We start from the raw sequence: 10,825 nt of genomic DNA, 5'->3' as shown, positions 1-10,825 counted from the left end.
TGATTTACGGTTTGCGACTGAATACATTGTATCTACAATACTGTACACACTCAGAAAAGATACATTAAATATGAGAGATTCACCTAATCTGAAATCTATATTTAAAAAACATTATTTGGGATATTGCAAGTTGCGAGTCTTAACATGCAGGCATGAACTACTGACAGGACTTGTGCAAAAAAAATAAAAATAACATGTAAACACCCGTCGCTTTTGAATTGACTACGCAGTGGAAAGCTAAATTTGGCAACAGTCGTCAGAGGCTTCCACTCGCCAACGTCCGCGTATTTTTCTTTTGTTTAGCTCATTGGCGCGTTATCCGCGCGTGTAACAATTCATGGCTGATGTCAGTGATATGTGCTCCTCTGACGTATGCGCAATCACACACATTAGTGGCCATGAATGCCGGTTTTGATACTGTGCGAAATTTGCGACGGATTGGATTAATTATGAGTTGAAAACAAAGAGTTGTGTGACTTCTTTTCATGCTATCCTGCAGCCAATCCACATTGCGTGAGGACTTTTTACCTAAAATGGCATCGACATCGAAATGTCCCTCGTCTGGACACAGCGGAGAGGATGATTGCATGGGTAAAAATTTGACAACATATACAGGATGCTTTATGGTTATTATTGGGTTTAGTGTTATCATACCCTCTATGCAAAATGTACATAATAAATACAGTGTTTAATAAATGCAATACTAACTTTGCTGTTCATTATGTACAGCAGTTTTTAAAATACAGTAGCATACTCATTGCAAATACTGTATGTCTACTTAATGAGAATGCAAGTGTTTTTTTTTACTGTACTTTTATAGTCATGTTCCGTATCTTGATTGTGAGTGATAGCATTACCCACAAATGGGATTTCAGTGCAGTATTCCTGATTTTGACACTACGCATCCATGATATATCTCACGCCCACTTGACATCTTATTTCAGAGCTCGAGGTCCCACAGCAGCAAAGCCCCACCATGTTACCTCCACTCCATGAGAAAGGCACACAGGTATGAGGAAATGATATCATGAGTCAAGTGAAACTATATCATCATTTCTACTGAGCATTTATTCCATTAAAATTAATTTCAATGGTTGTAACTTGGAGGCATGGTGCCCCAGTGGTTAGCATGTCTGCCTCCCAGAGTGTGTTCGAATCGAGGCTCTGGCCTTCCTGTTGGTACTTTGCATGTTCTCCGCGTGCTTGTGTGGGTTTTCTCCAGGTACTTCTCTTTCCTTCAACATTCTAAAAACATACTTGAAGATTAATTGAAGACACTAAATTGTCCATAGGTATGAATATGAGTGTGAACGGTTGTTTTGTCTGTTTCTGCACTGTGGTGGCTTGGCAACCAGCTCAGGGGGTACGCCACCTCTCGCCCAAAGTCATCTAGGATAGGCTCCAGCTCACCTGTGACCTTATAGGATCAGCACAGAATTGATGAAGTCGCGTAATTTTGATTCTAGGCTCGTCTCTACTGTTGTTATACAAGTTATTGTTTGCTGATGTCTATTTTTTTTTGCCCCATAATGTAGGCTTTGCTGAAGAGACGTGTGAAACGGAAATTGCCAATTGAGGAGCACGTAAAATCCCAGGAAAGGAGGTATTTCCCAGGATGGCATTCTCAGGTGCCTTTAGCCCAAGAAAAAGAGCCACCGCAGAAGCGCAGCGTGCCATCACATGTCAAACTGCCTCCACTGCAATGCCGCACCAAGGTCAGTGAGTATGAGGTAGAATATGACAAACAATCACTGTGACAAAGATCCCTCAAAATTGCAGGAGGAGGAGTAGATTTGGCATTTGGCAGTCTTGGCCTTTTCCACTGACTCTAGGGATGATGCTGCAACTGCACAGTGTGTGAGCTTTCATACGATTAATTGTGTGAGAAAATACTTGGTTTGATTTCAACACAACAGGGTGGCAGGAAGGAGGGTTGAGTACCGGTAATCAACTTCACACGCCTTTCCCAAAATTGAGCAATTCCTGGCTGTCACAGCTGTAACATGACTACCATGGGCAAATTCCATATCAAAGCCCATAAGAAATGTCAGTTTTTACAGTTGCGTACAGCAGTGGCGTTTTTTTCCTCCAATTAATAAATGCACTTGAATAAAAGGTTGGATTTTCCTCCTTTTTTAAAATGTTGAGCCTATAATATTGAGAATAAAAGCAGCATTTATTAGAAGCTAAATAAGGCATCTTAACTGGAGGTGCCAATAATAATGGATGGAAATGTATTTGTTCTCTTCGCTCTTGTAGGATCAATTCTCCCTAAATGGAGCGTCAACCTCTTGTCCTGCAAAAAGACCCTTTTCCCTTAAGAAAGACGCAAACTTGGAAACCCCCTCTGAAGTGCGAATTTTTGAACACAGCAAGGATGACTACACAATGGTTAGCAAAGACGGCGTATTGTCGACTTGTCGAGAAAACTTCGACTTTGTCAGCCTTGAGCGGTTTGAGGAGGAATATCAACTCCACCGCAAGCTGGTTCTCATCCCCTTCTTTGCTCGCTTCAAATTATTCAAACCTTTCTATATCTGGCATAAAAAAGTCTGTGCCAAGAAGATGCACGTGGCTCAAATGGCTCTCAAAGAGAATTTGTTCTTGATCAACCCGGTAAGTAGAGAAAATCTCTCTGTTCTGCCTTGTTCTTTAAAAATACAGCGGCAAGAAAAAGGATGTGTTCCTCTTGGAATTTAATGGATTATTTTGAATACATTTGTCATCGTGATATATATATATATATATATATATATATATATTTATACACACACATACACACACTGATGATCAGCTCACAGTATTTGGTAAATCTATTCAGAAATCCATCAAATTTTACGGGTTTACTTACTTTTTCTCGTCACTCGATGCAAAGGTGCGTGAAAATGTGCCGAAAGTTTTAAATAATATCATTAAACCTTGTCCCCTGTCTCTTTAGGATCTAAGTACGGCACTGTCAGACGTCTGGAAAATGTGTTACCAAATCAGAACCACAAACTTGTGTCATATTGAGAAAAAGCACACATATACTCTCCAGGAATTTCATGAAGCTCAGTTCACACAAGTAGAAGAGGTACCGTTGTTTATTCCTGAACACACGAGTTTAGCGTGTTTTTAAGTGACCGATATGATTTGTGTTTGGTTTTTTTCCCCCCCCACACAATCTTCTATCTTCATGGTTTGCTTTAATTAGGCACTGATTGACCTGCAAAACTTCCAAGACCTGGTAAAGGAAGTGACACTGTGTTCCTGTAGCACCTTCCTGTCAGATCGTGTGTGCATTTTTATTGTCTTAAGATTTTTTTGCCCAGATTTAGAAAGAGAGGGGTTTCTTTTTAGCCATTTATCTTTTTGTGACAGATAGCGACAAGCTGAGTGAAATCCAAGTTCTATTGGGTATTAACAAGGGCTTCTTCTGTCAGCGCCTCAACTGGTAGGGTTCCTTGTTTCGTTTTTGTTTCCAGTAAATGTCTCGCACAAACTCAATCCCTCCCTCCCGCATCTTGCACCCACACAGCTTCATCCGACTTCTTGACTATTTGGTGGTCAACACCATGCACACGTTATTTGTGAGTGCAGTGGACAAGCTGCTGGCTGCGTTCAAAGAGCTGGTTAGTCAAACGCCCAGCCATGAAATCATTCAAACGTGGGGCCAACAGCTGGAGACTGCTGTCAACCCGACTGAGGAAAAGATGGATCGAAAGGTAGGGTGTTGCCTTTCTACCACTACCTCCACAGTTTTTTAGAAGTAAAAGGTTTGTTGCATTTGTGTCTTAATAGGCTGCGGAGTCAGAATCTTCCCAGAGTAAACCAATGTTGATCAGTGAACTGATTTTAGACACAAGTGAGCTGTCCTACAGACCCTCTGAAAAGAACTTTCAGGTTCAAGAAAGATTGATTCAGCAACCATTTCATACCAATTGATACTAAACTCCAAAGCCAAATTAATGGGGTTTTTTTTTTCTTTCTCACAGGAGACTGTTGCAGAAATCATTGGGAAGTTCCAGAAGACTGTGTTGTCTGTTGAAACACTATCAGAAGATCCGGATTTAGTTTTACTGTTAAGTCACGAGTCTTTTCAGGTAGACCAATAACACTAGTTGTGGTTTTGAAAATACTGTATGTCCGATACAACTGTGTAATTTAATGTCTGTCCATTAATTTTAAGAGTCAATATCAAGATGCTCCCAGTTTGGAATCGGTCATTGAAAATGATGGATACATTCAAAGTATCTGTCAAAAAATTAAGGTCAGTTCCAATTCACGCTAGTTCCTGTTGGAAGTGACACTCCAGATGATCCAGATTTTGTCTGTTTGCCCCTTAGGAATCACTGCAGTTCACATTTGAAGCCGCACAAGTCTGCTCGCGCATGTTTGAGCGTTTTCAGCTGTATTACAAGGAGAACGAAAGTCTAGATTTGAATGCTCTACGACAGATAGATCACGGTACGGGCTCACTGGAAAGAGTACATGATTGTCGCCCAACGTGAGAAGTTTTCATCCTGGGCTCAGACCTTTCTTTTCGAGACTTTCTTCGACTGTTGAGTGTTTGCCGTACTTTGCTGAACAGGTTTGGAGTTTTTTAGAACATCGCTGGACTTGTACCACAATGAGCACGAAGAAGCTGTGGCTCTCCAGCCACAGAGGCATCTTGGTCTCCTCCTTGTGGACAAAACGGAGATGAAAGAGAAGCTCATCTCTTCTCCACTCCGTTGTCTAAAGGTCAAATCGTCGCACAAACATAGCGGGCACGCAAACACAAAGACAAGTGTAAAGTACAGCTTAATTGTCGGTGAAAGGGGCAATGGTGTAATCGTAACCTTTCTGCTCCTTTTTATAGGTCATTAATGAGATACTGACGCAGCAGGCCAAGCGGAAGCTAAAAGCTGTCATGGCGGAAGCTGGGGAAGCTCAATTTAAGCTAGAACTCAGCCCCACTACGACAACCGAGTTAGCCAGCTACCTCACTTTCCTTGATGAGATACCAGAACGGGTACGATTTGTCCCGATGTAAATGCTGATGAACATCTTACGAGAAAATACGGATTTAAAAAGAGCATCACAAGAAAACATTGCTTTTGTCCACTGGCGTCATATGCTGTACCTGTTCTGTTCCCAGATGAAAGTGCTGGAGCAGGAACAGGAAACCGTGTGTCAGATGTACAATCTGATCAACCAATCCTCACTTCCCGTCACCGCTGACGACGTTGCCTTTGCCTCCATGGAGCCATACATGAACTCATTACACAACATGATCAATGATGCCATGTTTGACAGGTTCAAAATGATGGAAAGGTTTTCCAAGTCTCTGCAGGTAGACATAAAAGATCTGAACCAAAAAGTCAAGAAAATCAAGGAACAATCACAGGTGTGGTGAGGAATGAGAGTTTGTCTTCAAATATATCATGCTGAGTGTCTGTGAGTTGCTTTACCACGTGTGGATGGGATTCCCTGATGCGTTGATGTCATGGGTGTACACGCAGGATCCACAAATTCTCGAAGTCACTGCGGATCTTTCCCAAGTGCGTATTCTGCTTGGGGAGCTTCAGATTTCCATAGATGAGCTGCAAGCCCAGGCCTCAGCATATATTTCTTACCAAAAACAATTCAAGGTGATTCGCTCATTCAGGAAAACATCTGAAAGTATTTTTTCCCCCTAATCTAATGTTAGTTGTTTTTTTTGTTTTTTTTAATACTTAACAGATTTCTGCCTTTTGAAACTGTCCCAGACGTTTTCTCTTGGCTTTTTAAAATTGCTTTCAGCTTTGTGTGGAGTAATAATAACTGCACAAGTCATGTCAGTAAATTCTATCCAACAACCATTCCAACCAACTCAATACCATTCTTCTGCGAATACTCTTTTGAATTTAGTTGGAGGTAACCAAATTTGATGACCTGGATGACCTGAAAGCAGAGTTTAGGCTGAAGAGGCTTCTTTGGGACTCGATGGTCGAATGGGACTTATTACAAGATGGATGGCGGCAGGTGAGACACTCCCAAAATATGTACGGCATGGTGAAGATACTTAAAATGCTACTTCATGTCTCTCCATTAATCTTCATTTATTTGTCTGTCGTTGCATCTTCAGACAATGCTTGAGAAATTGGACCTGGAACAGTTAAACTCACATGTCAACAAGTACACCAAGTATATCAACCAAATGGAGAAAGGCTTGCCAAGGAACAATGTAGTGCCGTGTCTTAAAGAGAAAGTTGAACTTATGAAACAGAGGGTGGGTGTGTTCAAAGTAACCGTCATTTTAATGTCTTCCAGTGAAACTACACCATTACACTGTTAACTTATTTTATGATGGAGCACTTCCTGTTGATGAATGGTGAGCCAATTATTCCCCTGACGATTGTCATATCCATGTTTCTGTTCAGGTGCCTGTGATCACAGATTTACGTAACCCATGTATGAAACCAGAGCACTGGAGGACCCTGGAAGCTGTTGTGGGGAGTTCATTGAATGTGGAGCAGCTCACTGTGGCTTTTATGGAGGAGTTCAACGTATTCTCCTATGGCACAGAGATACAGGAGGTCTCCCCTAACTCCTCTTAATTGTTAAACCTTAACATTTTGTCTTTCTGTATATTATAGGACATCGGCATATCTTTATTTCTAAACTATCCAGACTGGACTGTATCAAAATTGTCCACAGTATTTTACTATTGATTTTTCAGTGTTTAATATATAACTGATGCACACTGAAGGAATACACTTTATGAATTTTAGGTGTCAGCGCAGGCCTCAGGAGAGGCATCAGTGGAGACTATTATCAATAAGGTTGGTGAAAAGAGGACTCCATTTATGTCGTTTGTCTTCTTAGGTGTTTGCCACCTTTCTTCTTCTTTTGCATTTGATCTATCTTTAATCTCGAATTCCATTTCTCTCTGGAGCTGGGGTCATGGTGTTTATTCGTGAATATTTTCTGGGTTATGATTTGGATTCATCGGTCCTTGAAAAATGTCCCCTTGACATGAGGCACGTTTTGATCACACTGCAGGTGGAGGACGTGTGGTGGACCACCACTTTCACTCTTTTGCAACATGGTGACTCCAAAGAGGTCTTCATCTTGGGAGGCACAGATGATATCCAAGTAAACATGAAGTACACATTCTCCAATAAATTATATAAAATATGTTGTGAGGTAGGGCAGTGCAGTGGTGCGGGGTTCGATTCCGGCTCCCGCCTTCCTGTGGGGAGTTTGCATGTTCTCCACGTGCCCGCGTCGGTTTTCTCTGGGTACTCCGGCTTCCTCTTATATACACCAAAAACATGCATGGCAGGTTAATGGAACACTCTAAAATTGTCCCTCGGTGTGAGTGTGAACGTGGATGTTTGTTTGTCTCTGTGTGCCCTGCGATTGGCTGGCAAATGGTTCAAGGTGTCTCTACTGCCTGAAGACGGCTGGGATAGGCTACAGCACACCCGCGACCCTCGTGAGGATAAAGCGGTTCAGATAATGGATGGATGGAGAAATGTCGCGAGATTTTGACAGTTTTTATTGTATTTTTTTTTTCCTTGTTGAGGTGCTCTTGGATGACAGCATTATCAATGTGGGCACAGCAGCATCTTCTCGTTATGTTGCTCCCATCAAAGCCAGGGTGGACAAACTCCTGATGAGACTGACCCGCTTCAACCAAACTCTGGTAAAGGCTTTGAAAAAAACTGAAGCAAACGCGCTACAGTACTCTTGTTTTTTTCTGTCTTCATGAAGCTTAAAAAAGAGATTTGTTTTTCCATCCATGGATATACACATACAGTATTGTTGCATTGTTGTGTTCTCGAGTAGTTTCAAAAAAAAATTAAAAGGCCACTTGCTTATGAAAATGTTTCGCTTTCTGTGACGCCGATGCAGTCTTGACAGTTGAATCAACTTGCCGTTATTTTTGGTCTCCTTAATCATGATTTTGGAGGTACGGGTGTTCCTCCTGATGCCAGTGGTTTGTAGTCTTTGAATGATCCATTGCATTGAATGAACAGGAATAGGACCGAGGAGGGAAAAAAAAAACATCTATTTTTACAGCAAACAAGAGCTCATATCTACATCCTCTTCCGCCTCCCAGGACGAGTGGCTTACGTGCCAACGAAACTGGTTGTATTTGGAAAGTATTTTCTTGGCCCCAGACATTAAGAGGCAGCTTCCTGCCGAGTCCAAAATGTTTCTCAAAGTGGACAAGTCATGGAAGGCCATCATGGCTAAGGTCAAAAAGATGCCCAATGCACTCAAAGCGGCCACACAGCCTGGTAGGTAGCCATTGGTTAACACATTGGGGAAAAGACAGTGCCATGCATTTGACAGATCTACATTTACAAAAAAATTACACCCTCAAAGTTTACATCATCCGACACAGATCTTTTGGAAACATTTCAAGAAAATAATGTTCTTTTGGACAAGATTCAAAAGTGCCTTGAAGACTACTTGGAGTCCAAAAGAGTTATATTCCCAAGGTATGCTCATTTTTGGTTTAGTTATAAAAAAAAAGTAATAATTCACAATACTATGTACAGTCTTTGCGATTAATGTAATATGACTTATGCTTTAAATCTTTCATTTATGAGAACGACTGATGTGAGCGTTGCATACTTTGCAATGTTTCCTCTCTTTACAGATTCTACTTCTTATCCAATGATGAATTGCTTAAGATTTTGGCACAAACAAGGAACCCCCAGGCAGTGCAACCCCACCTGAGAAAATGTTTTGATGCAATTACACACCTCGAGTTTGCCTTGGTGTCTGAACAGCCAACTACCGGTGCACCTACACTGGAGCCTGGAGAACAGGAGAAGGTCTACACTAAGGACATCTTGAATATGGTTTCCCCTGAAGGAGAGAAGGTCAGCTGTGGTTACGTAGAAGCTTTGTACCCTGTTGGTCTGATTTTGGCTTTGTGATTTAAGAAGGGGAAAGTTTAATACTGGTTGTAGTTGGGGGAGGGGAGCAAATTGGCTACTTTGCTTTTCGAGCACTACCAATGTGTCATTAAGCATGGTTCAGAAACCTCCAACAACTTTTATCCCCCCCAAGAATGTGAAGAGAAATCCAATATTTTTTTAGTTCATCTAAAATCGTCAGGCTTCTTTTCCATTACTGACTGATTATATATTGTCAGATCCCGCTTACCTATAGGACTATCAGGAAAGTACCGGCCAACTCTCCGTTCAAAGAGTTAAAACTCCACCTATCACTCGCCCGCTCTCACGCATTAACCGGAGGAGATGAGAATTTTCCTAAGCCGGCTCGAGAAAGACTCATCTAAGTCCTCACGACCTCAAGCCATTTACTTTGTCCTAAAAATATAACGTTTGCTGCACAGGTTATTTCCCGAAATACTCCTCTTGGTACTTTCTGCACTATGTTGTCGGCATAGTACTCTAATAATGTGAGCTGTCCTGAACCTTGCAGGATAATCACAACCCACTTTCTGTAAGAATGGAGACAAACCATTTCTCAGGCCAGTACAATCCCCTCTTCTCCAATTCTTATTTTTTCGCATAGTGTCCCCATTTTAATTCATTCAAACAAATTCCTATTCCAACAGAGATAAAACTTTTCAAAGCAACTTGGCCTAGTGTGATAAAGTACCTCCCTCTCGTTAAATCAATAATTAACTGTGACTCTGCACATTTTTGGAAAGCTGAATTCATTTTCAATGACCACACCCAAACCCGACTACCTCCTCTGTTCAATCAAGAAATGACTGAAATAGAACCAGTCTGACAAAATGGAGTCAACCAAAAGATCTCAAAAAACTGCAACAAAATACATTTCAGAGAAAGAACATCATGGCACCAGTCAAACATGGTAGTGGTAGTGCGATGGCCTTGGGGCTGCTCTACTGCTTCAGGACCTGGATGCTATGATGAATGGAACTCTGCACTTTACCAGAAACCCTTGAGGGGAAATGCCATCAGTTGGTGACCTCAAACTGAAGGGCACTTGGTTTCGACATCACAACAACGCTCCAAGACACACTACTCAGTCAACTTCTGAATGGCTTCAAGAAAAAAAATGAAATGAAGGTTTTGTAGTGGCATAGTCTAATTCCTGCCTATAATCTGATTGAAATGCTGTATGACCTTAAAAAGGCCCGTCATGCTCGAAAACCATACAGTATTGCTGAATTAAAACACTTCTGCAAGGAAGAGTGGGTCAACATATCTCCACAGAGATTTGAAAGACTTAATTCCAGCTCCAGAAAATACTTGATTTCAGTCATTGCTGCTGAGAGTGGCCATTCCATTTATTAGGTTTAGGGAGGAAATACTTTTTCTACACAGGCAGCTTTGAATTTTTTTTTTTAACTGAATAAAATCACTATTAAAACTACATTTTATGTTTACGGTATTTTAGTTATCTGTGCTTGATATTTGCATTTGTTCGGTGGTCTTAAACATTGCAACATTGCAGTGGGGGAAACTGTGCAAAAATAAAATAAAACTGAGAAGAGGGAAAATACTTTTTATGGCACTATAAGTCGGAAGGCAATTTCTCAGGTCCATACAGCACAATGTAAAATTTCAGCATTGATTACAAGAGCCTTTGAGCACGTCAACAAATACATGTATAGAATGGTCAGGTCTGATACATCACTGTTTACCCATTGATATTGTCCGTTTGTGTGCAAGTGTAGGTGGGTTTAACAAAAGGCCTGAAAGCAAGAGGAAATGTGGAAGATTGGCTGTGCAAGGTAGAGGAGGCTATGTTCAACTCACTGCGACAGCTCAGCAAGGCTTCCATAGCCGACTACCAAATAACATCAAGAGAGGAATGGGTGGTGTCTGGGTATCCTTCCCAGGTAAACACGCACACACTCTCACCC

General features: G+C 41.4%; 1 protein-coding gene across 1 annotated transcript in view; it reads left to right on the top strand.

Moving 5' to 3' along the window:
* Positions 1–533: 533 nt before the first annotated feature.
* Positions 534–10,825, top strand: part of dnah6 (dynein, axonemal, heavy chain 6) — a 47,845-nt gene continuing 37,553 nt past the window's right edge. Inside the window, exons 1-26 of the mRNA XM_086119663.1 lie at positions 534–591; positions 945–1,009; positions 1,536–1,715; positions 2,260–2,616; positions 2,939–3,073; positions 3,194–3,272; positions 3,361–3,433; positions 3,518–3,704; positions 3,781–3,882; positions 3,975–4,082; positions 4,169–4,249; positions 4,326–4,446; positions 4,571–4,722; positions 4,841–4,993; positions 5,120–5,368; positions 5,484–5,612; positions 5,872–5,985; positions 6,089–6,232; positions 6,384–6,539; positions 6,735–6,785; positions 7,006–7,098; positions 7,532–7,651; positions 8,069–8,249; positions 8,357–8,453; positions 8,615–8,840; positions 10,637–10,801. Of these exons, the coding sequence (XP_085975789.1) occupies positions 534–591; positions 945–1,009; positions 1,536–1,715; positions 2,260–2,616; positions 2,939–3,073; positions 3,194–3,272; positions 3,361–3,433; positions 3,518–3,704; positions 3,781–3,882; positions 3,975–4,082; positions 4,169–4,249; positions 4,326–4,446; positions 4,571–4,722; positions 4,841–4,993; positions 5,120–5,368; positions 5,484–5,612; positions 5,872–5,985; positions 6,089–6,232; positions 6,384–6,539; positions 6,735–6,785; positions 7,006–7,098; positions 7,532–7,651; positions 8,069–8,249; positions 8,357–8,453; positions 8,615–8,840; positions 10,637–10,801 (3,576 nt within the window). The remainder of the gene's footprint in view (positions 592–944; positions 1,010–1,535; positions 1,716–2,259; positions 2,617–2,938; positions 3,074–3,193; positions 3,273–3,360; positions 3,434–3,517; positions 3,705–3,780; positions 3,883–3,974; positions 4,083–4,168; positions 4,250–4,325; positions 4,447–4,570; positions 4,723–4,840; positions 4,994–5,119; positions 5,369–5,483; positions 5,613–5,871; positions 5,986–6,088; positions 6,233–6,383; positions 6,540–6,734; positions 6,786–7,005; positions 7,099–7,531; positions 7,652–8,068; positions 8,250–8,356; positions 8,454–8,614; positions 8,841–10,636; positions 10,802–10,825) is intronic.

This window comes from Hippocampus guttulatus, chromosome 9 (assembly GCF_054856545.1).
Source record: "Hippocampus guttulatus isolate MCC_2025c chromosome 9, RoL_Hgut_1.0, whole genome shotgun sequence".
In the NCBI taxonomy this organism is placed as follows: domain Eukaryota; kingdom Metazoa; phylum Chordata; class Actinopteri; order Syngnathiformes; family Syngnathidae; genus Hippocampus; species Hippocampus guttulatus.
The sequence above is the reverse complement of the archived record's forward strand: the minus strand, read 5'-3'. Positions and strand labels throughout refer to the sequence as shown.